We start from the raw sequence: 27519 nt of genomic DNA, 5'->3' as shown, positions 1-27519 counted from the left end.
TCCCGGCGTCGCAGCGGCAGACCGGGTGCAAGGCGGCGCCAGCGGAGGAGCAGGGAGAAGCGAGCTCGGCCGATGCCGGTGAGGGCCGCCATGGGGCCCCGCGATGGGCGCAGCCGGGCGCTGGGCGGCGGCACCGCGCCGCGCGCCGCCGCCTGCTGCTGCTAACCGCCGCCGCCGCCGCCATGTCGACCGGGCCGTCCGCCGTCTTCCCCGGCCAGCCATGACGGCCGCCTGCACCATCCTGCTCTTGGCCCTGCGGCTTGCGCCAGGTGAGCGAGCCCCGCAGGCCAGGCCTAGCCGCTAGGCCTAAGAGGAGACCGCGCCATTGGCGCGCCGCGGGGCCGTCGACCCGCTGCCGCACTGAACCGCCCACGTGGGCCCCGCGATCCGCCTGCGGTAGGTGCGGGCCCCGAGGGGGCCTCCGCAATGGCTCGGGACTCCGGGGGTCCCATCGCGCGCGCGGGGTGGCCGCCGCGGCCGAGGGCGCCCCCCCTCCCGCCACACGCGACTGCAGGGGTACACGGGCGCCCCTGCCGCCACGGGGACACAGAGGGGCCCAGACCTCTTGGTCCCGGACCGTCCTCAGTAAGAAAGAAGCACAAACATTGAAGAGCGCTCGCCACTGGAGTGAAATTTGTGGCGCGAGCGAAGCCTGCGATCCGGGAAAGCTCAGAGAACTCGCACGTCGGACAGGAGGTACAGGCTATACGGAGAGGGTGCCCGCCGAGTCCTAGCGTTCGGCAGAGCACAGAGAAGGGAACGTTCCACGAACACCATGAAAGATTGAAATGGCACATGTACATCTAGCCTTGTGAGCAAATAGAGCACGAGGTGGCAAAACGGACTTTCGGCAACTGCAAGTACCGCGCAGCCTCTCCAACTCCATGTGCCTCGCTCAAGGTCTGGTGATCCAGCGCTTTTCATGGTGCCGCATGGCCACTGGTTAGCGCGCCTAGCGCCGAGCACTGTGCCACGTGCTCTTTCACTTGCGAGCCTACCCTTGGACGTGCACGTGCCGGCCGATCCCATGGTACCTCACTGTGGTGCTGGTATCTGCATAAAAGTGACTTTTAAGAGACTCCAGCTTTTCGGCTTACTTATGTACCAGCGACACAGGAGAGTTACACCCGTACAATACCTACGTGCTTAATATGTAGTCTGGTGTTACAAGCCTCTTGCATTTAGCATGAATGTGAGAACGCTGTTGCTGGCCAAGGGTTGCTGACGCTTTTTTTCGGGCGAATAAGACGGTGCAAGCGTATTGTGATTGCATTGGCCCGATCATCATAGAGTGATGCATTGGTACAAAACACTTAATGTAAGGCCGCAATAAATGACTTGCTGTCGCGAAGGGCACTCTGAGGCTTCTTTTTTCACGTGCAAGTGACTCGACAAAGATGAAATCTCTAAAGAGGCAACACAATTTCCCTCTAAGAGATACTTAGCCTATAACCTGATTCATGGCGCTGGGCGAGTGAACTAGCTTTACTCCTAAACTTATCGCAGTGGTTGTCCCAGCGGATTACCACTGGAAATTGGATAAAATACAATCAGTAGAAGCATGACTGCTGCAGTAGTAGATATCACTCACTTTCTTACGCTCGATCGAATTGTGCGCGGAAAGAGTGCTCAGCGTTTCCTGGCCACATTGTCTTTCCATAGCCCCCCTCCCCCCTCCTTTTCTTAACGCCCGTACATTCACAGCTGTCGTACTCTATTGGTTGCGGCGATGAGGGCTTGGACGTTTGTACTTTTGGGCCAATAATAAAGCCTATGAAACCACATTTGAACCGCTCAAGACGCACTGGAGCGTTCCCGAAGCGACATCGTCGAAGAACTGGTCTGGTTTAGTGGCATTGCAGACCAAGAGAGAAGATTGTGAACAAAAGAGCAACGTGAAGAATGAAGAAAAAATGACATTCAAGCACCCGAAGGGTACGAATCGTCATCGACATCACCTCCAGGAACATAACTTTGCTGCGGGGAAAGTTCGAAAGTGACTGTTTTGGTTCTACCGTCTTATTTAGGTCGTAGATGTCATAAAACGTGGCTTCAATATACGGGGAAACTTGGACAGTTTTAGGAACCCACTCTTGGCCAGTTATCTTGGCGCTGTTTAGAGAAAGTTCATCATGGTCGCGCTTTCGGTTCCAAGATTTGCAATACCGCCCAGTGCATCTGAGGAACTACGACCCCCTGAAAACGATAGAATACCCTGTCTAAAGTTGTCGTCCAATAAATGTTGAGTGCACCCGCCAATTCAGGAATCTTTGACAAGATTATACAATAACTTATACTGTAATGACGGGGGCATTGTGCCAGTGCATTCTAGCAGAACAATCCCATGAAGCTGAAACTTGGAGCATAACAAAGCTTGAGGAGGAGGGGGCCACAAGCGATGGAGCGACAAATGATGAGCGTAAAGATAGATAAAGACAGCTGTATTGATTATGAAGCAGAATGGTGTGGATGATATTCTAGTTTGAGATGACTAAGAAGTCAAGTTGGTCACGTCATGTAATGTGTAGGAGGGGATAACAAGCTAAATGGAGTAACATCGCAGAGTACAGGACAGGGGAGGCTTAGGGGTTTGCCTCTCTGCTTCCCTGAAGTATCGCAGGATATAACAGGACATAGGAAGAGGACATATAATGGGGGGGGGGGGGGGGGGGGGTTAAAAAGAAAAAGCGTAAACCAAAATAGGAAATGACAATCGGAACGAACGAATGAAGCGCAACGGTCATTTAGTTTGTCCTGTCCTGTGCGCTGTTACTCCATTTAGCCATAAGAGGTACAAGTCAGCCCAAATTAGCACAATTTTGAAGATAAGCAGTGATCGGTTAGAGTAGCACGATGGGTGCCAAGGGAAAAGAAACGCATTCAAGGACGGCACTAGATAAAGTGCTGGGATGAAATTAGGACATTTGCAGGCATAGAATGGAATCGGCTGACAAAAGGGGTATCCCACCCTAACCCCTCCCGTCAAATTACAACAAATGCAGGTTGTTCAGACCTTTGATCGCTAGGATGTATACCGTTTGCGTCTGTTCGTCCCTCTCGACATCTAGATGCTATAGTGAAGGCAAACAAGTCGAGAGGCAGAGAGAAAGGCGGCCAAGAAAGACAGGGATGCTGAACAGATACGGATGAGCCCTGCACGGTTAGACGGAGGTCGACGTAGTGAAGAGGAAGGGAAGAGAGAGCACGACGGGGACGCACACCACACTCACGACGTGAAGCGTCGCGCAGCAAGAACTGACATCTTCTCTCGCACGTCCGTTAATATCAAGTTACTCCAGTTGCGTTTATTTTGTTTTCAGTGGTTTTATAGTGCATTCAACGATAATAGACGGAAATAGGTTCCGTTAGCGCAGACGTGCGTTGTAACCACCGTCTTAGGCTCGTCCTTTCTCTTAGTGGGAGGCTGTCTAGTATACCAAGGGAGTTTGCGTCCTAGTACCGTAACGTAGGCAGATACAAACTAAATGCGCGAATGTCTCGTCCCACCCGCAGGTGTCAGAGCTATAGGGCTGCTAGCCATTACAATAAAAAAAAGTACACACGCAGAAGAATAGTGGCGCTGGCTTATCTTCCAAACGACATGACTTCTCACTGAAGCGAAAAAAAAATATGCCGGAGTTTTTCTTTAAAGTAGACAGCTGAATCAAACAACTTCAAACAAATCTGATAGCTCTCGATATTATGGATTATGATAATATTTAGCGTGGCTTTGCTGCTTCTTTGCTGTACGCCGGGCGCCAGTTTCGAACCACGAGGCTCGACCGGGAAGGTGGCGCTAATTAGCACGCTTCTAGAGTTTGAAACTTTGTAATGACGAGGAGGAGAAAGAAAGCCAGGCGCTGTGCTGAGAGGAGAAAGAAATGCAGACACTATTTCATGGTGGCACTTGGGCGCCCAGTATTTCAAGTCACCCAGCCTTAGAAGTCAGTGAACCTAACAAAGTCAGCTGCACTCACTCATGCTTCACCATTGGTTAAGAACACACACATATATATATATATATATATATATATATATATATATATATATATATATATATATATATCCCTCTTACGGAGCAGGATGTTCTGTCAGGCCTCGATGTCTTTTGCTCTTGTCACCGTTTCTGTAAAGATGCAGAAGAAAATAAAGTATTTCATAAAAGTAATACAATTGCGGTTCGAAAAAGGGCCAGAAGTATTCTAGGTATTTGTCCTAAAATACAAAAATATGAGCATGGTTGTTAGTAATTGCAGACCATTCTAACGCCCTGCCCTGCTCTTACAGGGTGCGAAACTGATCATGGACGCCTTGGCTCAAACAGAAGCGTAATGTCGACGTTGGAGAATGTCTACTACGAAAACATACAAGAGCAGATTTAGTTTAGAAGTAAAAATAAAAAAAAAAGAAAAGGAAAGGAAAAAACAAAACAAAAACAGTGCATACAGCTGCGTAAAATATAATGTAGCCGTTCAAATGATTTTCTCATTTTATTATTTATTATTCTGATGATTCCCTTGTATACCGGGCTTGTATTTGGGCAAAGTTCTTGCGTAAGTTATCTCCGGGGCCATCGCCGTGGTGATTGTTCTGTTTTCACGCCGAGCGCCATTATGAGCGGCGGGCGCCATACAGTGTCGGCCGGTGGGGGAATATTGGGAAGTTGGAGAGGTCAGCGTGAAGGTCAGGCTTCAGAATTGCTGCTCCACACAAATAAAATGGGAAAGTATGAAAGGAAGCATTAGAAGCGGTAGATGATGGTAAGTGGGAGATATTATTAAAAATGTGCGTGATCTCACACACATGCGGTAGCAGTGCTTCAGTCTAATGAAGAGCAGCCAGCATTGTTTTCACAGCCTGCATTACTCGCACTACTTTTTTAGCCACAGGCGTGTTCAAACAAGCAAGTAACTGCGGCTGCAAAGCGCTGATTATTTGCTTTATCATCGTCCTAATGTGACAGTTCAACGCTGGGCTCTCACTGTTCTGCTGTCGTTTGGACTGAGAGCACGTTTTCGAGTCCAGTCTGGTGCAGTTTACGCGAGGATAAACTTTCGGAATACGACTTTCAGCCCTTGTGACCTCATATTGTGGAGCAGACACCGCTGACGCTGCTCATTCGAACGTTACAGAGGTTGTATGAAGTTAAAGAGCGGCTGCAAGGAAGGTAAAGCTTTCAATATGCATGATTATTTCTGCTGTCTAAATGGCGTTGCCATCTTTAGAGAGGAAGAATTAATGAATTAGGAAAAGGCAAGCAGGTAAACCAGACGAGCGTCCGCGGTTTGCTTCCCTACACAGGGAGAAGTGCCAGGCAAATGAAAGCGTTTATGATCTTACTGTGGTGACGCTGCGACCGAGCTCGAGGGGCTAGCCAAGTAATACTGACACGTCAAGAATGAGATGACAAAGCCACCATGACAAAGAGAGGTCCACAAGTAGAAACGTTTGCTTGCCTTTTATATAGGTAGTTTACTTTGATTTGGTAGGTAGTTTACTTTGAGATTACTTTGATTAGTTTACTTTGGATTAATATAATAGCATGCACAACTTCCTTAGCTCGCGCGACCAGCTTTTAATGTGTCAGACAGCCTTCGGCTAACCTTTACACGGTTAATAAAGACGAAGCGTTGCAGGAATGGAAGGAGGGGCTGCGTCCAAGTAGGGCTAATATTCCAAAATAACATAGCATGACTATATAAAAAAGGCGCCAAACTAGGCCAAAAAGTATTTGGTTGCTCATTCTGCAATGTAGTGACTGCGTTTGAGCGAGTAAGTGGTCGAGCAGCTGGAAATATATCATGACTCGTAGCCGGTTTATCCAGAGAAATCAAAATGAAATAAATAAGTAAAAGGCCGTGGTCAAACGTTTAGATGTGCACAGCAAAGTTTAGCCACATTAACGAGAAGTGGGTGTGTTGGATTGAAGGCTGAAAGAGAAGGCGAGTCGATGACGCTTGCGCAAGCCCATATGCTGGCGCGCAAATGGCTGTCTGCGCGCTCTTGCAGGCGACATTGACAGAGTGCAAAAGACCGTTAGTCGCTTTCCAGGGCGATTGAGGCTCGGGTTCACTGGCGACCCTGGCGACGAATGGCGGTCGCACTTCGCGACATGTGATGTTTTGTAGTTTTCAGCGTTTTTTTTTTTTTTTTCATCAAGATCGAACCAATTATAGAGAAGAAGGGAGGGATGTGTAACATATGCACACAGCAGCATCTCGTGATATAGGTGGTAATGTTCCGATTTACCTCTCAATTGCTATAGCAGACCCAGTTCACGCATACAGTCATTCACCTATGAAGGATTCAGTATTGCATTAGACGTAAAATGCAATCAGGAATTACGCGTAGACGTGAATTTCTGCGATTTTTACGGCTCAGTTTCCTGGTCGTTGATCCAAGCCAGTGCGAGGCTGTTACGAAGATAGAGAGAGATTTTGGTGAAAAGAAAGACAGAGAGGTTGACCTGAGCCAGTGTGCTCTAGTCTGCTACTCGATAATACACAATATATACGGACATGAATGTCGAAGGTCCCATTTATTTTACGACTACATGAGCATGTCTCATTCAAACTCGCGGCACACCAAAATCAAAGCACCACCGCTGACAAGCCTGTCACTCATCTTGTGTTTAGCTAACATGAAGACGTATTCAGTCTTCCTGCGAAGCGCCTTCATCACCGTGCATGAATACACTCTGCGAACGAATTCAGCGCCAGTGATTTGAGAGTACTGGCAGCATCACGCTTATACGATCTAATAAATTTCTCGGAAAAACGTATTGCTTGACGGAGTAGCCTGCAGAATTGACGACGCTTTGCTCATTTACATTGCTTGGGCCGTCCTCTCAATATTTAACGAAAGCATGGTTTCTGGTGTTCTCTGATGGTTGCTCAAGTTCTTGACAAGTTGCAGTAAGGCTGTAGTTCTAACATTTTGCAAAGGCGATGACACCGTGCTCAGATGGACGCCACCTATATGTGCGCTTGCTGAGAAGCCATTTACTTCACTTTGCAAGCGCTAATATATTCATCTTCGGCTTTGTTCATGCGCCTGTTTTCTTGTGCCACCGACAGTTTGATGTGAATTTGGGAAGGCATCGATTGCAAAATGTCAAGTCTGGCACATCTTGGCTCGCAGGAAGCTATAAATTTAGTGACACACACTGATACGATGGATGCTGACACTATACACCACATATAGACGCCAGCATTTTTTTTTTCTTTTTTTTCCTTCGATTATGCTCGCTTAGATTGCTGAAAAAGCGGTCTCTCCTCTTGCCAGCGGAACAGCGCTTGCAGTTGCCGCATACTCTCGTTGACACTTAATAACTAGTGCAGTCGATGGATCATTTTGTAAGCGATTAATCATTTTACTGTAATTTGCAACAGGGAATGTTTGCCTAATAATCGTTTTTGTGACGCATTGAAAAGACTGCATGCTTAATATCTCCAAAGATACATATGTACTTCAAACAAAACCACAAGAATCGATTTGCATTGTCGCTGAGTCAGCTTCCCGCGGTGTAGCAGGTGCAAATTCTTTGCCGAAATAAAGCTGTACTGGGGCGAATAAATATTCGCGGTAACCAAGGAATGTCTTCCAGAACTTCGCAGATTCAATTTTCCGTAATGAACTGCAAAATATGCCTATCATTAAACCATTACAACGAGGTGCAAAGTGAGAACGCTTTTACTAGCTTTTATAAACTTGTTCAGTATTGTGCATCGGCACGAACAGCCAATCGTAGAGCGCTAGCTTGAATGCGGTGGTTCCGCTCTATGTACCTCGTCTGGGGACAACCAGAAGGCGCGGTACAGAGACAGAGATGTGAGGAGAATCGGAGGAGACGTATAGGTGACGTAGTGGTGTATATAATATAAAAGTCGTTAAGCGTATTTGAAGCGTACACACAATGATTGCCTCCATTCAAGCCGAAGACCCCGGAGGAATAGCCGCATAGCCATAGCATCTCCTGAGGTGAGCAAAAAGTCCGAGGCATTCCGAGTGCGAGCCACTATGCTCGTGCCTAGTCGGCAGCGGTAGAGAGAACAATGGCGGCGCCCATAGCGAAGCGGAACAAGCAGTTGCGCGTTATCGGGCTCAGACCTATCGCTGCATTCGTTGACTCTTAGTTGCAGACACTAATTTTGTCTCGCCGGTTTTGGAAGAACGAGCACAATAAATTTCGGCACCCTCGCACCGCCTCGGCTTACGATGACAGCAATCGGCTCGATCAGGTGTGCAATGCTTGCAATGCGAGCTCATTTATTGCAGTGTGAAAAAAAATATTAACCAGCCAAGTTATGCAGAAGTCCGCAAGGTTGATGATGTTTCACGCAGTGAAAATTTGCCATTCACAAACAATAGCAAACATTCCACAAAGCGAGCCATTTAGAAATGACCCCCTTCATAAAACTCTGCGTGGTACTGTTAGGTGGATGGCATATTTGCACTCGGAGTTGCATGTGTTAACAAAAAGAATAAGACTATTGAGTGCCTTGATTTAGAGAAACAAATGAATAAAATCCAGGAAACACGTGTCTACCGATGCATGATGCTATTCGTAACATAGCAAGTCACACGCCTACTGACAACCACGAGGAGACCGGTATGCGAAAATTGGTGTTGATGGAAAACAATGCTCGCATAACCATGTTCGCAACAATAGTACCTTTCTTGAAATGAACCTGCAAGAAAAAAAAAGACAGCCTGATGAACATGGCGTGGTTGGGCACATGGCAGGCGTCAAGCTCCGTAGAACTCAGCTTGTTGCGAGCACGAGGCAGGATGTCTGTAAGACAGGGAACAACAAGAACTGTTTATGAAGCAGGAATAGCATCGGGAGTTTGACAAGGGCAAATTCTGCCGCCATACTTTTATTTTTCATCAGAACCATTCTAAGCTGCACCCCAAGTAATGAAGATAATGCTACCAAGGAAATACAGTTCAAGTCGACCCAACGTTGTGATAATTGCGGCGCACACGGAAATGGGAAGACACACAACTCTTACTCGATTGTTTTCTTGGTAGGCTTTCTTCAAGATTCGCATTTGCTGACGACAGTGGTTTCTATAAGCAATTTTATTCTGGAGGCGAAGTGATCATATAACGAGGCAAACTGGAAGCTTTGGTCTCCTGATGGTGCTGCTACTTTGCTTGTATCTGAAGCTATCGATCCTTGATACAAGTATTATATCTTATGTGAAACGTGGATTTTTCGTTGCTTATTTATTTATTGCCCGTATCTTCAGTGGCTGAGGGTATGATCGTAAGGCGGTTACATTGACTTGATTACTGGCACTAGCGACAAAGAAAGAAAACATATGAAGCATCAAGCGGCCATAAACGCAATGTTAATTCGCTCACAAAGATCGGAAAGGGAGGGAAAATGCATTTCAAGGGTGTCCCTGAATCATCTGTTAGCCAGTGATGGCGCCTCTGGGGGAAAAATGCCCGAGAAACAATTAAAAAAGCCCTAATGTTCCCAGTAGCGGTCGTGTCGATGGCAGTAAAGAAAAAAGAAGTCATTGGCCTGGCCCCGTGGACAGACAATGTCGCAGACAATCGATGGTTCGAATATACAGCGGGCGTTCTTCCAAAACATTCTATGCTTACTTTTATTATACCCTGCTCGTCCATTCCGCCTTCTATAGTTTTCACCGAAATTTCTATTCTGTTTCTTGAAAAGGTAATTTTTCTTCTTAAAACCTTCTTTTCCCGTCTTCTGCATTATTTACGGACAAACAATAAAAAGCAGAAAGCAATCGGATGTTTGAGGGACTCTGTTCCCGAGTCCATGAGTTGGCGTAGAATGCCCACAGCCCTGACGACACTGCCTCTGAGAGTGGTAACTGTCCACTGATGCACCCCAAGGAGACAATGATGGGGATGTTCGGTCATTACTTTACTAGGCTTGCTCGCAGACTGCAGCGCCACATGTGCGATCTCGCCACACCGTTCATTCTATTTGTTTCCCTTTATCATGTCTACAGCACTTATTCTTTTGCTGAGGAGCGAATGTTCTCATCGACACGTATTTTTCTGCCAGAAGTGATGTTCGAATAGTGGCACAAGAATTAAATTCTATTAACCGCGGGGTATGGATGCGAAGACCTTTCTGTCCTTTTTTTCTCTTTCACGCTGCCTGTGCTATATCAGTCTCGCTTTTCACGAATATGCGCCATGCTGCGCTCACTATATGGATACTATAACGACTGCTTCGAGTAGTGCCTATTCACTGGTAAATAGTTGGCGTTCTCAACCTTGTTCGATATACTAATAGTAAGCGAAAACGAACCCCTGATATGATTTTTTTGCTTAAGAAAGGCTTTTTCTCAGCGTGACAAGACAGCGTCATCGGCACAACTCAACAGTCGCCAGTTGCAGAGAATTATGTTTCAAGAAAGGAAGGCTTGGTACGGTTGGACCACGTAAGAAGAGAGGAGAGCTTTGTAAGCAAGAAGGCAATGTCGATTGATTTTGACGGTAAAGGGAGATGATATCAGCCAGCGTGTCCGTCTATCATAAAGTCAAATGTAAGATATAAAGTGCAAATAATAAAGAAAACAGAAGTAGTCACGAAAAACGGAGACAGAAATGAGATGCAATTGAGAACAAAAGACAAAAATTCGCTGCCATGGCATCGAGTCATAGTTTTGGTCGCTGTTTTAGAGCTTAGAACATGCTACGCGCCACAATGCTGAACAGATAATTATGCATAATACGGAACCGATGTTTCTAAAGATTATAGGAATTACCACCGAAGCTTTTACTTGTTTCACTACTTTGTTCTCCTGCCCCCTCTTACATCAGTATTATTCATTTTATTGTTGTTATAAAACAGCGATAGCGTGGAAACCAGGGGTCAAACAAGGAAAGAAGAAACAAATTGCACCATCGGACGCACAACGGATATCTATGCCTGTCTCGAAAAAAGACGAGAAAGAGTCAATCAAGAAATTATAAAAAAAAGCAGCAATGGAAGTACAGAAGAAGAAGATGCGAAGAAACAAACAAAAAAAGAGAACATAAAGGATAAATAAATTTGCGAGCTAGATCTAACAGAATGTCGGGACATGTCGCCGAGATAAACTTCAAAGCAGGAAGTCAAAAGATATGACCTCGCATCGAACTGACGTCATGCGAAAACCAGAATTAATTCGATTTCGCGGACCTATACGTGCCTCTGCTTTTCTCTGAGTCCTACAGAGAAAGACGCGAGCACACTTTACAGACTCCCAGACAGCAACGTCTTCTGATTGGTCTGCGCATCCACCGAGGTCTCTGTGCTCTATGATCGACTTCATAGTACGCGGGTCTCTGCGTTTCGCTTCGTCCAGTGCGCGGACGTTTAATTGTTGGCGCCGTGATTGGGGCGTACGTCTATTTACTCTGCCTTAGCAGCCATCTGGCTGCGAAAGCATAAGAGTAGTTTTCGAATGCCGGCTTTCAGCGTATAAGGGCTCTTTTTTTATTGGCCATTTGGCGTTGAAGCCTTCAAGGGACACAAGATGTACAAACGACAAGTACACAGCACAAGCACCAGGTTGTGTTCTCGAAGTGCTTGGCCCGCGTGCTTCTTTTTAAGCGCTATCCTATATTGGAGCTTGAAATATAATGGGAGTTTGGTTCCGGCAGACTCGTCGTACTTTGATAGCGAGACAGCGTAATCGAGTGGCAGCGACCGGATAAGTGAGAGCACGGACCTGCCGCGCGCAGACCGCGCGTGGCTCGGGCTGCGTTTGTTATTGTTTACTGCTCTATATAGAGACACTTATCGGGCGACCTTGTAAGATGAAGTTGCGGTTCTCTTCCAGTTTTGGCATCTGAAGACGAGGAGCGGCTGGTGCGAGATCTTTTTCGGGACTACAACAAGCTGATCCGGCCCGTGGAAATAATGAACATGACGGTGGAAGTGCAGTTTGGGTTGTCATTCATCCAGCTCATCAACGTGGTATGTATACCACGTTCACGATGCCGCTAGTCTTTCTTTCTTTCTTTCTTTCTTTCTTTCTTTCTTTCTTTCTTTCTTTCTTTCTTTCTTTCTTTCTTTCTTTCTTTCTTTCTTTCTTTCTTTCTTTCTTTCTTTCTTTCTTTCTTTCTTTCTTTCTTTCGTGGCTGACGCAGTTGGCCTTATTCAGTGGGCACCGCCACTACTCTTCGTTTTTACTGTAAAACAAGGTCACGTGGACAACATCCATGCAGATGATCGTACTAGCGGCAGCACCTACCATGGGCCTTTCTAAGACGCGTTTTGGCTAGTCTCATGATAGAGATAAAGAAATACAAAGAAAATGACGGTCTGTCCTCAGTGGGAATCTCGAGCTTCAGAATTCTGGAGCTTATTGCAAAGTGTACCTACATTGAAACAATGGATTGAATTAAAAGTATATATAATAAAGTTCGAACACACGGTAAAAGCCTTCAAGACTTCAATTGTACTAATCAGATGGCATTACGTTTCTCCATCTCCTCCTTTTGTCCCTCATTTTGCGAATGTAACTTTCTTGTATTTATTAACGGTGCCTTCAAGAGTCTTGAAGATTTCATGGCACTTCTCGCCTAGAAATATAAGTTTAATACAGAAACACAGTTTTATGTGACTAAAAGACTCCATCACTCTATAAAAACCGATTACTTTCGTTTTTCACGATACAAAGTGATAAGGAATATCGTTTGGGAATTAGGGTACTCCAGCCAACTATAGGTCGAGCGCCTGGAAATAACACGCTCCCGCACACTCGATGCGTCTTTAAAGAAGTTGAAAGGTATTAATGATCCCACTCATAAAGTGCAACCAAAACGGTAAAGTTGAACGTGGGTGCGAATCCGAAGCGGCGACCACGTGGAATGTATTGCAGGCGCAGTGTCGGTGCGTCTAATTCACCGTACTTGGCGCGCAAACTGATATCTCGGATGGAATACACTCCACGTATCTTCACTTCTATTTAGCAAATTTCGGCCAGTTGTCTTGGCTTCTCTGCTTTTCTGCAAGTAAACTAACCCTCCTAACAGCAACAGCCTCATGAAACGAATTTCCGGCTCTTTTTCGATGTGGCGCCACTTGGAGTCGGCGCGTCCGTACAGAATGCGTTATGACCTCACTGGGGTCCTGGCTCGAATGTGTCCTACGTCATTCCCGGTTAAAGCAAGTAACTCTCCTTCACGGAACAAGTTTCGAACACAACTGAAGCACGGTTAACCGCGCAGCGTGAGGTGAGCGCTCCTACGTTATTCGGAAAAGACGTTGGAGATACGTCTCATGTGGTTGGCGCCTAATGGAGTTTCAGAGATCGCATTCACCTTAAAGATTTCAGACCGTTGCACTCCCCGCATAACAATGCCGTCTGCGCTGTCCCTGAAATCGTACTAACTGCTTTAGAGATGCATCGCAGCTACCAATAGGACGTTTTGTATGATAACAGAGCCCGTTGTTGATTGGATCTCGTGACGCGTTTGTCCCGCGCGCGTCACTACAGTGGTGTCTCCCCACTTTGCGCGTTTTCAGAACGAGAAGAATCAAATCATGACGTCCAACGTGTGGCTGCAGCTGGTAAGTGGATATTTATTGGCTTCGCTAGCGTGAGCACCCGTCGAGCCGCGTGCGGTCGCTACAGGTCTGGACCGACTACCAGCTCAAATGGGACGAGGCGGACTACGGCGGCATTTCGGTGCTGCGGCTGCCTCCGGACAAGGTCTGGAAGCCGGACATCGTGCTCTTCAACAAGTGAGCGAACACTGCCTGCTACCCTTTTTATTCCTAGCAGTCTTGCACTCAGGCATTAGCGCTGCTTGCTAGGGAAAAAAACTTCTAGACGGACACTAACAAGCGCTTTAGTGCTATACCAAGAAACGTTCACAGCTGGCCGGAGCGTGCTTCTCGCCTTGACTTCGTCACTGCGCGTGCTTCAAGCACTATTACTTTGAAATCGACGTGAACGGACCCCGATGACGTCTTATTTGTGAGTCCGTAGGCATTTCGTAAAGATTATACCATTAGGCTAAAGGAACTCTGCAAAACGGCACATTGACGCGAACAATTTTGATAGAAATGTTCATTCGTGACGCTCGTCTTCATCGCAATACTTCCCGTTCATTATTTCTTTGAGCTCATACTGAGGCAGAATATAAGCGCCATCTGAACATCGTCTGAACATCGCAAGCTAGATAGAGAGTTAACATTATGTGGATGACACTTCCTAATTTGGTAAGTAGGGGGGACATCGTAAGCTAGATTAGCCGTTTGGATACTTTCCCATTCCTTTTTTTATGCCCCTTTCCTCGCTTTCCCAGAATACGAAGCAAACCACTTAACTTTCCTGCCTTTCCTCTTCACCCTTTCTCTCCTTTGGGCGGTGTCCGGGAAGCTGCCGTGGCACTAAGGTAGAGCGCCCGGCTCGTGCTCCAAGAAAGCGTGGGTCAAATCATGAATCAAAGCTTACAACTATTTTCTGGCTTCTTATTTAGCAAAACTTATGCGACGACGGCTATGCAGTCAGATTAAAACCAAAAGGATGACTCCTCAAAAATTTTAATTCACCAACCTCTGCTGTCAACCCTCGTTGCACGATCACTATATAGTTATTGAGCACCAGAAGATCGATGTATCCGGGCTAACCAATGCATGCAGGGCCCGTAGGGAGTTCGAGCTGGCGCAACATTCAGAGTCTGTTATAATCGGGTTAATTCAAGGCGATGTGCATTGCCTTAGAACTACAGCTTGACTATGCGGAGCGAAAAATGCTGTGCGATATATCGCACATATATATTGAACAGCCCTATTTATCAAAGCAATGCCAGACTTTCCAACATATCAAAGATAAAAGAAAAGCAAGGAATACTTAGTTCACGGTAAGTATTTCTTGACTTGTGTTATGTGCCTGGGGGTGTTTCACTGTAAAGGTGACGAGTCCAAGACACATCTTCCTGTATGCTTCCAAATGTCGTTGACGTAAGAAGTCGGGAGGCGTAGTCACCATACGCATCTGCTTGTTCTATACAGCCCTGTAATTGGAATTTGAAGATGAGGTTATCTGGTGCTCTAGAATGCAGTGCACTCAGTAGTGCGAAGTGCTGGTGATTTTTCTCGCGCGGCATGGCTGCTGAGGCGCCCATCTTGAACGAGACAGTTTTACGCGGCGCCCGAGGCGAGAGACTCCCCCAGCTTCAGCAACCATTGCTATTCATTTCCCTCCCTCCTCCCCCGCACTGCCCATCGAGAAGCAACGAGCACAATTAGCAACGTGTATTCACGGGTCCAAGTGTGAAGCGTGCAGTGCAGTTTACATGTATTTACACGTAGCCAGTAGCAGTGAAGCGCGCCCTACGCTATCGCCACAGACTTCGCCATTGCTGCGGTACAACGAGGGGCGTCCAAGCTAAGCCTGAAGTTGTCGCCAACAAACAAAGACAGATTTATGTGAGTGAAAACCATAACTATTATCTGATTAGTTGCGTGCCGGTGCTCATTACGTTTTATAGTGACCGGATACGGTAAGCGCATAAAATTTTACGCTCTTTTGATAGTCGGACAGCCTGCTTCACACTATAATTCTGGTTTCCTAGAAAGTTATTTGAAGGCGCAAGGAGTTTGAAATCCTTAACGTGGAGGCAATAGCTACAGTGCAGACGTGGCTATACAAACATCAGACGTAGAAAGTGCATTCCGCGAGCTCAAACAGAAGTTGACCTGCGTGAGTAAGCTGGTTGTTCGTTTCTTTATTTATGTTGCGCACATCAATGAGAGAGCGAGAGTAGCACACATTGCTGCTGATTACTGTAAGCACAGCTGGAACTTCTAAAGAGAAACCTCGAGAGAATTCTGCCTGCAGGGGGTATCAAGTTGAGTTCTTTTCGAAGCTCCTCTTTCCCCACGAACAGCTCGCTTTCACTATCACATGGGCTTTGTTAACCAATGGTTCGTTAGAGGTAACTTTTTGTCCTAGCCGTTCTACACTCATGGTAGGTTTCCATGCATGCATGTTTGTTTATCGAAAGTTGTGCGAAGAATGGCACTAAGTGCTATAGCGCAATCGGCGTTTCCAGCTTGCGCTTCGTGCGCGAGCGGCACGGAGTGCAGCGCCGTTTTGTCCTCGCAGCGCGGACGGCAACTACGAGGTGCGCTACAAGTCGAACGTGCTCATCTACCCTAGCGGCCAGGTGATGTGGGTGCCGCCGGCCATCTACCAGAGCTCGTGCACCATCGACGTGACGTACTTCCCGTTCGACCAGCAGAAGTGCGTGATGAAGTTCGGCTCGTGGACGTTCAACGGCGACCAAGTGTCCTTAAAGCTGTATAACGACAACTACTGGGTGGACCTGTCCGACTACTGGAAGAGCGGCACCTGGGACATCGTGGAGGTTCCGGCGTTCCTCAACCGGCACAACAACAGCAAGCAGCAGCGGCCCACGGAGACGGATATCTCCTTCTACATCACCATCCGCCGCAAGACGCTCTTCTACACGGTCAACCTGATCCTGCCCACGGTGCTCATCTCGTTCCTCTGCATACTGGTCTTCTACCTGCCGGCCGAAGCCGGCGAGAAGGTGACGCTGGGCATTTCCATCCTGCTCTCGCTGGTCGTCTTCCTGCTGCTCGTCTCCAAGATCCTGCCGCCCACGTCGCTGGTGCTGCCGCTGATCGCCAAGTACCTGCTATTCACCTTCCTCATGAACACCATGTCGATCCTGGTGACCGTGATCATCATCAACTGGAACTTCCGCGGCCCGCGCACGCACCGCATGCCCAACTGGATCCGCGTCCTCTTCCTCAAGTACCTGCCGGCCATGCTGCTCATGAAGCGGCCGCACAAGACGCGCCTGCGTTGGATGATGGAGATGCCGGGCGTCGGCATGCACCACTACCACCCGAGGCCGCCGCCGCCGCCGCCCGCCGCTGCGGCGGCCGTGCCGCCCGCGGTGCCGCCGCCGCCCCCTCCGCCGCCCGCGCACCACCTGGCGGCCAAGCACGGCGGCAAGCACGAGTGCCTCGAGCTGGCCGACGTGCATCATCCGAACTGCACGCGCAAGGCGGGGCCGCCGGCGCTCGCCGGTGGCCGGCGGGACTCGGTCGACGGCCGCGACTCTGCCGCGGGCGACGTGCTCTACCTCAGCCCTGAGGCGTACCGGGCCACCGAGGCGATCGAGTTCATCGCCGAGCACCTACGCTGCGAGGACGAGTACATTCAGGTGCGTCCCTTTCGTTGTTGCTGTCACGGGCGACGAGCGGGGCTTCGGGCGGGGAAATATGTGCCGCTGGCGCGCCTCTTATTGATGCAGTGGCATACCGTTAGTTTCATTTATAGTCATAGATTGGCAGGAAAAGCCGAAACTCACTCGTATACTCACTTGCCAATATTTTCGCAGGCACTCACATTCACTCACCCCCGTTACTCACGCCCAAGCATACTCAACGACACTCACTCGCGCTCATAGTCGCCTCCATTGTCACATACCTGTACTCTCACCAGCATACTCACGTCCACTCATACTGGCCGACAATTACTAACGTCCACTCAAAATCACTACCATCGACATTCGTTTCTTCTCACGGGAACTGTCACTCACTCCTTTTTTTTACTGACGTCCACTCGAACTCACCGGCACTCACTCACACCACTCACACCCCTCGTCCCTCACTAAAGCTCCATCTCACGCATGCGAAGTGAGTGTGGAGGAGGTACCCGTAAGTGTACCAGTGGATGCGCAATATGCGCAAGTATACCGCGGCTACGGAAGTCATTAGATCAGCTGCATCTGCAGATTAATAATGAATTAAATAATTAATTATTTCTTATTGTAATATTTGCAATAATTCTCGTTGACTGGCACCTGTATCCTCTTGTCTCGATACCCTCTCAGTTTGTGTGGCAAAGTGCCATCCGCAAAAGCACCCGCCTCATATTCGCGCTGCAGGGATGCCCGCTTTAGCGCTGCGCAGCTGAAGGGACGCAAAGACTGTATATATTTGTTTCTTCTGGCTATTTAGGGTCAGTGGATTAGTCACTGAGCGAGTCAGTGAGTGAGTGAACTTAGGGAATGATTGAGTGACCGAATAAGCGAGACAGCTGCTGCGTTCAGTCAAGCTTAGCTCGTTGGGGTGGCGCTGGCGTGGCTCGGCCCTCATGCGGACGTCAAAATTCTCCACATGTGATTGCGGGAGTGCTCTGAAGCACTCTTGTAGTACTCTGCAACACTCGTCTGCCTCTACTATCTTAACCGACGCACTTCTCCACTCCATCATGCTCGTGTTCGGAGAAATGCAACCAGTTTTATTATAGCAGCACCTGCAGAGTCTGCCGTTGTAGCAATACTGAAAGGGCGACATGTGTCACCTTTTAATTTCCCGTAGCATAGTGGACCTGTTGGTAAATTGTTGGAGCTACTTAAATTTCGAACATGCTTTGTTACTGTAACTGCGACATGCGATTTCCTTTTTTTTTTCTTTTTTTTCTTGATTAGGGCTTTGTTGCACAGCTGTCCTCCAATCAAAGAAACATCCTGATGAACTTTTTTTTTGTTTCTTTCCATGCAGCTTGCCCTGTAGCATATACGTATATTCATTTAAGTAAAGCGTGGAAGCCCTCCTCGTATAAAAATTGCAGTTGTGGCTTAGCCAACATGTTGTCCATGAGCCAACGCCTATAATAGTACCTGTTTGATCCGTTCGTAGCTTGGCAGCTCTTAGTATTCTTTCTCGAGTAGCGCCTTATTAAGTTGCACAAAGAGCTTTCGTGCTGTGGATAAGAAATGACGCGGTGGATGTACCGTCAGTAACGTTTATTAAAAAAAATACTTGAATTCTAAAGCGGGAAGCAGGACCTTGCTGCATCACTTGAGCATTTCGGGCTTCAGAGTAACTTTCTTTATTTTTCTGGATTAGATCCCAGTTTGCATTGTCACGCGCGCTTTTGCAGTTGCAGAGAAATAACGTCGGCCTTTTGTCAACTTTTGTAACTGGGGCTGTGTAACTCGTACGTTAGAACATACCTGTCAGCGATGCCATTTCTTCGAACAGCATAGTTTACTCTCTCCTCTCTTGTTCTTTCTCTTTTCGCTCTTCATTGTAGCACCATTATCTGATGATAAAAGGCGATCATTTGTAATTTAATTAATTAGTTGCTTAGTTCCACTTTTGACCGACGTTGTTGGCGAGAAGGGCCAGGACGACAACGGTCCTAGAATCGTCGGCATATTTTGCGCATATGTTCATCTAGAAGAAAGGTAATCAGTTTGCTTTTAATTGCATTACAAAAGGGCCCTCAGTACATCGTAGGCGGTTCTCTGCCACTAAAATTCAGTCTGTTTTAAAAGCAAGAGCATAAGACAAGTTTTGATTTGCACGCGAAAAAAAAATAATAATAAATGAAGAAAAAATTAAATGCATGATTTCTCGATTCTGTGCAAATGCAAGCTTCGAACATTCCTTTTTGAGCATTCGTACAGATAGAAAAAAAAATTTGAATCTCGTTGTTAATGTCCTTTCAGTAACTTGTCCTCTCTTTCCTTTCCTTCGCGCTTATCCCTCCGACATGTATGTTCTACAACACTAGCATTCCCCTAAGGCCGGTTTCCAGAAAACAGCGTCGCCGCGCCAGTTTTGTCGTGGACCATAAGTTCTTGCTACACGCCTTGGCGGCTCCACTGACCGTCGTCAGTGCTTTGCCGTTAGCACTCATCGTTTTCTCTCTCTCTCTTTTTTTTTTTTTGGGGGGGGGGGGGTGGCTTCCTTTTCTGCTCTGCACTTTCCACTCTGCCTCGCTCGTCTCGCGCGACTCGATCGTTTCAGGAACCGCCAGATTTTGCTACTACAAGAGTTACCAGGTCGCTTTCGTGTTTATCCTACAACTCTAGCTGTTGTGGCCTTCCACGAAGCTATGCTTGCACACTGCATCCACATTGACTACGGAGGCTGCGTGTGCATGTGCCGCTGCACCGAAGCTTGCGACACCTTAAACCCCCATTTAGAGTTTTATACAATTACTAGAACGAACCGTGGCGCTATAGATGTCTACGGGAGCTGCCAGCAGGGTTGTTCAGCCAGCAGCACACATGAATGTGCCTAAACCTCCTCCTTCTGGCTTTAAACGGCTTCGTGACTTTGCAAGCTGATAATTTTCCTGAAAGCTAGTACTGCGTTATAAATAATTAAACATTATTATAATTGTCCTACAGCAGAATTTGTACACAGTACATGTGGCACAGAAGCCCGATGTTGAAAACATTACGTCACGGACGCATGGACAAGCGGAACCACTGTAATTAACAGCGATTATGCGTGTTAAAGAATTGCCTTCTGTATTTAAGAAAAGAAGTAAATACATTGCTTTGAAATTTAGGCCAATGAAAGCAAAAGCGTAATAAACGAAGCCACAATAACGTCTGAAGCCCCATGCACGAAGATGGGACCAAATCCGTGTACTAAGCATCATTCCCACAGTGTCTGAAAGATCGCAGCGCCATACTTCCCTCTAGTAGCTCTTGTAGGAAACTCTATGCCTTGCACATTCGCCATGTTTTGCCGCCGTGGACGACGATGATTGCAGGGTCGCGTTCTTCACCGAGCTGCGCTACACCCCAAGAAATGTTTGCAGCCTTTGGGGCTTATCTTGTCCCCGAACAACAACCGGCATCTATCTTGCTTGCCTTTCCTTTCTTAACGCTCCCTGCGTGGTACTTCCAGGCCACGAACGGCATGCGTGTTATCAGCGTGGCATAGCATTCTAGTCAGGAAAGTTGCAAGCGCAGAGTGTTAATGAAAGAATAGAAATGCGCGCTGCGTATGTGCATGGTAATTGTCGTTTGCCAACAGGATAAGCCCCAAAGGGTGCAACTTTTTTTGTGTGTACGAGGAATGATGAAGCAGAAACTGATGATGGTGATGATTATTGTGATGATGATGACCTAAACTGTGGCGCATGCGCATTAGTTCGGGTGGAGGGACATCCCGGTAATATTGACACGGCAAGAGGCAAATGTATTATTTGAATAGACTTTTAAATATCACTTGATGAAATGATGAAATAAACTTTCATTTTCGAGACAGTGTTCCCGAGCGTTAGAGCTGCGGATCACTCTAGGTGGGAGGGTCCCCCATTCCAGGAATCCTCTGGCAAGTCACGAAAAAATAAAATAAATAGTGACTGAGCAGGCAGATGCGAATTAACCATATGACATGGGTGTAGGAACTAATATAGGAACACCGCGACGTGTCTCGTGTCAAAGTAATGGTATTCGCAAGTATTATAACGATGCGTTATAAAGGCCAGTAAAGAGAAATTCTAGATTAGATTAGAGAGATAAAGTATTCTTTCAAAACTCCAGTTTTGTTAATACCGTGATAAGAGGCTGACCACTAGGAGAGGAATTGAAGCCAAACTTCAATTCTTTGAATTTTGTGCTGACACACCAGCGCTGTTACGTCAATGTGACGTCACGGATTTCAAGGTACTTTATCGTATGGGCTGTTTTAATGCGTTAAATGTTCTCGAAACTTCCTAAATTCAGTCTTTGATTCCATCATAATACAATCTGTTCCATCTTTACTATTGAAAAATTAAACGAGTCTCAGCTGACGCTGTCAAAGTCTATGACGTCACCGCAACCCGGTGCTAAAACTTCAACTCGACGTCGCGACCCGTCTTCCGCTTTGCGTCTCTTCTGGCCATTGTATAAGCGTAATAATATCGATACATCTCCTATTTGTTCTTCTTAAATTGACGAATATTATTTGAAAATCGCTCGCTTTACGTAGTCCACTTAAGTTAAGGACCGCGCAGTGAGCGATGGGACGAAAAACGTAAGGCGTAACGTTAAGAGAACGGAAGAGAGCGTTGTGTACCAGTGAGCAAACGGGGATAGCCAATGTTCTAGTTGACATTAAGAGAAAAAAAAATGGAGCGGGGCAGGCTATGCAATGCGTAGAGCAGACAACCGGTGGACCATTATAGAGTTACATAATGAGTTACAGTCGAGGACGGCATAAAATTAGGTGGGGTGATGAAATTAGGAAATTTGCAGGCGCAAGTTAGAATCAGCTAGCGCAGGACAGAGGTAATCAGAGATCGCCTTCTTCCTGCAGGCGACATAAAAATAGGCTGATGATGATAATGACGCGGTCCAGCGGTCGCAGGTTATCGAATTGCAATATATGTTGTTTGTTGCGAAATTACGAAGCTGTATAGTTGATGCTCCGTCTTTTTCTTATGTTTAACAAATGTTTCGGAGCATTAATAATAAATTTGTTCCCAATAGTTGGAAGAATGTTATTTTTCTTTAACATAACCAATTTATTTTGAATCGGCTCCGCATTTGTCTAAAGACAGCGTTTCTGCGTTTCGTGGGTATTCAACTAGAGACAGTATGGGAGCTTCCGCCTCTAAACGGAGGTTATCACCTGTAAGATTTCGTTCGTATTTGCGCAAGAACCATGGAAGTTTCATTCGCGATGGTTTGTAATGTTCACTGTGTATCTTCTGTACAAGTAAATCCACAGAAAGCGTGCCGACGTCAGGTGATTGTGACTAGCACGAGGGGTGCGTGCGTGGTTGATATCTTTCACGTAAGCTCCTGCGTAAGCGTCAGATCTACGTGCACTTTCATCCTTAATTTGCGTCTAAATTAAAACTAAAGTGTGAGATTTTACGCGCCGAAATCATGATCTAATTATGCGGCAGGCCATAGAGGGGCACTCCTTGTTAATTTGGCCACCCATGGAGTTGTATAACTTCTCCATGGGTGGCCAAATTAACAAGGAGTGCCCCTCCATGGCCTGCCGCATTTGCCCACCCATGGAGTTGTATAACTAAACGCCCGTTTGCTTGCGTTGTAATGCACGTAAAAGAACCCCAGGTGGTCAAAATTAATCCGGAGCCCTCCACTACGGCGTGCCTCTTAATCAGAACTGGTTTTGGCACGTAAAACCCCAGAAAGAAGAAGCAGAAGAGGAGTTGTATAACTTGCACCCAGTGCACCGGTACGCGAGCGATCTTGCATTCCGCCCCACCGAAATTTGGCCACTGCGGCCAGGGTCGAACCCGTGACCTCGTGCTTAGAAGCGCAATGCCATAGCCACTCAGATACCGTGGCGGGTAATCTTTGCACCTATCATTTCACTATGCATTTTTTCTATGTAACTACATTTTTTTTTGTGTGTGTGTGAAAAGTCTGGAGCCAATGACTGCGATATTTCTATGATTGAAACGGCAAGTAAAACTTGGGGAAAGATTGGCAGATCATTACTCGTCGACCTGAATAGAAAAAAATATATATATTGTGAGACGACGCCCGAGACGAAGGCAGAGCTCTTGTATTGTCACACAGCGTGAGACAGCCCACGAACACCAACCCGACAAAATGATGATGATCGTGAAGATGGGTATATACACATGAAGACGATGATGAACTGCACAGTTAGCGCTCACACTAACTTCCCCCCCTCACGAAAGCGGCCGGCAAGGCAGCGAGTCAGAAACGGTCGGAACGCCGAAGATACGGCTTCAGGCGAGAGACGTGAACAATTTCAGTGCTGCGGCAACGGCGGTCAGTAACCGAGGTAACAGGAGCTACGCGATAGTTCACGGCAGATGTTCTTTCAAGCACGGTATATGGGCCGCGATACCTGTGAAGAAATTTTTCACAGAGCCCTGGCACTCGAACAGGTGTCCACAGGAGCACTTCGTCGCCTGGGCGGAACGAAATGACACGACGGGTCGCATCACAACGGACTTTCCTCTTGTCCTGAATGGTCGCGGTGTGGGCGCGCGCAATTTTGCGGCAGAGGGCGACGCGGGCGGCGAACTATATCACTGACGCGGGGGGCGATATATATCACTGGCCATAACGACACGGCATGCATCTGTCAAGTGAAGAAAATATACTCCCTACCAGCGCCCCACCTTAAAATCAATCATTGTCTTCCTCTCGGTTTTCTTATCTTGCTGTCTGGTTCCCCCTTGTTCAAAACCATGTTCTAATTTGCCCTCATCAAAGGAAGGCCGACTGCTAGTAATTGAACTTCGGAAGCTTTTTCTTCTGTCTTTCTTTATTTTTTATTTTTGATGGTGAGCCGGAGTTATTTTCATAGCGTCTCTGAATACCTCTCGCCCACTAAACCTGTTCCAACGTTTTCCTACACGCTCATGTCTACCTCCTTGGCATACGCGGCGAACATCAAAACGCTAACTGCAAAATCTGCGCCAGTGGTTCAGGAAGTACAGCATTCCCGTTCTCCCTTTTCAAAGCTACGCGCCAAGCATTCCTCAAGACACCATCAAACGTATTTTATACATATTTGCTGTCTCCTTATGATACGACTATGATATCTATGAAACCCTCAATGAAGAATAAAAATAGGCTCAGTGTGTTTTCAGCGACTGAACTAGCACCAGGATTCACGTGGGTGGCGACAACGCCTTTTGTGCGCCGAAAAAGAGTGAATGGGTAGAACGGGCAGTCCACGAGTGGGCGTTACGAAAGCTTGAATCGGCTCGACCCAAACTCTCTCTGTATATAGCGACAATAAATTTTTTTCACTCACTCGGCGCAGCCTCGGTTACGATCCATGGGCTCCTTCGGTGGTAAACCATCCATGATTTGGTGGCATTTTCGTAGCTAAAGACGGTACTGTACCGCAATGGTACTGCATACCATTTGCGGCACGAGGCTATACTCTGCTCTGCTTCGGGATTATGCTGTGCTGTCTGTACTGCTCCGGAAGCTAGAGCAGGAGTTAGCAAATGAGGAGCGTGGAGCAATCAGGTGCAAGTACATTTGTCCCAGCGCGTCAGAGCGGGACAGTCTGCGGCAGTCTCGAGAGCCAGAACAGGCCCCTTATAGCTTCCACTCAAGCATCTCATCGTCGTATATAGAACGTGTGCTGCCATCATCATAGTCTAGAATATCCGCACGATGGAAGATCTTTCGTGAAAGGGAAAAGTTAATTGTCTTTCATCGCACAGTGCACGAAGCTACAAAGTAAATCCATATGGTTTCTCGAGAACAAAGCTTCAGATTTGAAGAAGTATATTCGTGATAATATTGGGTGGATTATAATTTTTCCCCTTCATGACGCATCCTGCACATTGCGGAGTCCCGCAGAACTGAGTTACCATATTTAATGCTTCAAGTTGTCGATAAATGTGTTCTCGCTCTGCGAAATTCTAGCCTCCTGGTTAGCTCAGATGCCACGTAGAGCGACCGCCCCGGAAGAATGTTGGTCCTTTCTATCCCCGGGCCTGGACGAATATTTCATGAACTGACAATATGGCATTTTTTTAGCACCATGCTTCTGTCGGACGGACGACGAAATTTTCCTTTCAAGTTAGAGCACGCGTGCGCACTAGGAGCGATACGGAAGTTCCTGCTAGCGTATGTCGCTGGATGCATCTTCATGACTCAATGCTCCGAGCGCTGAAGTTGAAAAATTCGAACCGGCTTTGCATGAACATCTTCTTTACTGGTGGTGCGTGCGTGGTAGATATCTTTCGCGCATGCTCCTGCGTAAGCGACAGATCCACGTGCACATCTTCTTTTTTTTTTTCTTTACTGGCAAGGCAACGTAGCTGCTGCCCACCAAGCATTGACACTCGACCGAAGTTCGCCAAAAACTGCCGGCAGCTTTCGCTGTTGAAAAAAGAAAAATGTCATATCGCGCTTCAATGTTAGAGTGCAGGGCCCCTGTTGAAATACCGTTACGAGCACCAGAAGCATACTTGCGCGCCGCCTATACTCAAGATAGGGACGACCGATGACATGGCGTTGCTACTGGTCACAGTTTAGAGAACTTTTTTGTTTTGTATGTAGGGGGTGTCGGATGCAAAGAGCACAGGCGAGGGCAGAAATTTTAACACAGACAGCATAATATTTATTTATATAAGCAAATCTGTAGCTAGCCTTCTTTCATCGAATCTCTGATATCGTTATATAGCTATGCATTCTAATCGCACACCAGCAGAGTCAGTCGGTGTTGTGTCAGCGCACACCAGCTAAGTCATACCAGGGCCGGTATTTTGTAGCGATGCATTTCCGGTAATAATGCCTTTTCGCGCTTATCGCGCTTTGTCAGTGGTCGGAGCGATGGTCCGCTCGCGTTATCAGCGGGATCAGCGGGCTGTGAGCGGTGGATGATAAGACTAGAGTAGAATAAGTCATAAGGCATCGCTGCAAGATCGCGGCCCAGTAGTTGTCTACTTTTGATATGCATTAGCCGAGCGTGGGGATAGCACGTTCACAGGCGTCATCATGTAAACTTGCTGACGCTTACCGCTAGCAGGCGTTTTAGTGACAAATGTCATTAGCGTACCGGGAAAACGTCCGCAGAGCTCTTGACATACACTAGATTGGTTCACAGGTGACTGGCGTCTGTGCGCTCGCCAATCACAATGACACCGGCCTGCCATGACTTGCATTTGTAAGGGCAGCAACTTGAGTGGTTCACAGGTGACTGCCGTCTGTGCGCTCGCCAATCACGTTGACACCGGCCTGCCATGACTTGCATTTGTAAGGGCAGCAACCTGAGCGAGTCATCCTTCGCCGCTATTCGCTTGGAATGGGGTGGTGGCTAAATGCGTGCCTATAGTGTACTATCTTAGCCACCGTGCAGGAGGTCAACGTCGTTGTGTGACTGTTGTTGGATATGTTGTGGTCTTTCCACATAAGCCTCAGTGTACTCTTCACCGCAGCGCTCTTGCTCGCTGCAGAATTTTGTCAGGCGCTGAACACTTCTGCGTAGTTGGTTCTTTTTGTGGGGATATATATGCATGCACGGAAGGTGACATATCTCGGATTTGTTACGAGGGGCAGTTAATTTTATCAACGTGTGCGGTGCATGCTGGCCGAAGTAATAAGCAAAGCTGCTGTGAAGCCGTGCTCAAAAGCTGTTGGTCTAATAAACTGTCGATTGGATGCATGTATAACAAGCATGAGTCTTGATGGTTATTGATGCAATACGAGGAGAACGCGTAAAAATGGAGCGTGCACTAAGTACGCAATGTACCGGTGGTCGCGTACCGCTCGGCCATTTGGCCAATGTATTGACGCCGAGCCGCCGCTCTGTTCCAGATCCGCGAGGACTGGAAGTACGTGGCCATGGTTATCGACCGGCTGCAGCTGTACATCTTCTTCGCGGTCACCACGGCGGGCACCGTGGGCATCCTACTGGACGCGCCGCACATCTTCCAGTACGTGGACCAGGACAAGGTCATCGAGATCCACCGCGGCAAGCCCACGTGAGCGGGCCCCCAAGCATCTATACGTACAGTCTCTTCTATATACTCGGACCATAGGTCTAGGCGGACAAAAACACGTGGCATGTCATGCTGCTGCGCGCGACTTTCGGGCCACACCTCAAAGTACTATCTGGAAGTTGCCACTGATTGCTCAAGACTGTGCTGCGCCCCGGGGGGACGAGGAGAGAGACCGCCGCCGCTGCTGCTGCTGTGCGCCGCCCCCTCGACGATGCAGCCGGCGGCCGCGTGCGCTCAACGCGACACGACTATGTTTGCATTCGACGAGTAAAAA

The 27519-nt window shown here is 47.4% G+C and overlaps 1 protein-coding gene across 1 annotated transcript; it reads left to right on the top strand.

Moving 5' to 3' along the window:
* On the top strand, positions 1-27519 carry LOC119446758 (acetylcholine receptor subunit beta-like 1). Its single transcript, XM_037711296.2, has 6 exons — positions 1-269; positions 11820-11956; positions 13511-13555; positions 13620-13729; positions 16101-17190; positions 27061-27519. The coding sequence occupies exons 1-6, from the start codon at positions 104-106 to the stop codon at positions 27229-27231; spliced, it is 1719 nt and encodes a 572-aa protein (XP_037567224.1). The 5' UTR covers positions 1-103; the 3' UTR covers positions 27232-27519.

This window comes from Dermacentor silvarum, chromosome 3, assembly GCF_013339745.2.
Source record: "Dermacentor silvarum isolate Dsil-2018 chromosome 3, BIME_Dsil_1.4, whole genome shotgun sequence".
Lineage (NCBI taxonomy): Eukaryota > Metazoa > Arthropoda > Arachnida > Ixodida > Ixodidae > Dermacentor > Dermacentor silvarum.
Note: the sequence above shows the minus strand (reverse complement) of the source record. Positions and strands in the feature narration are given on the sequence as shown.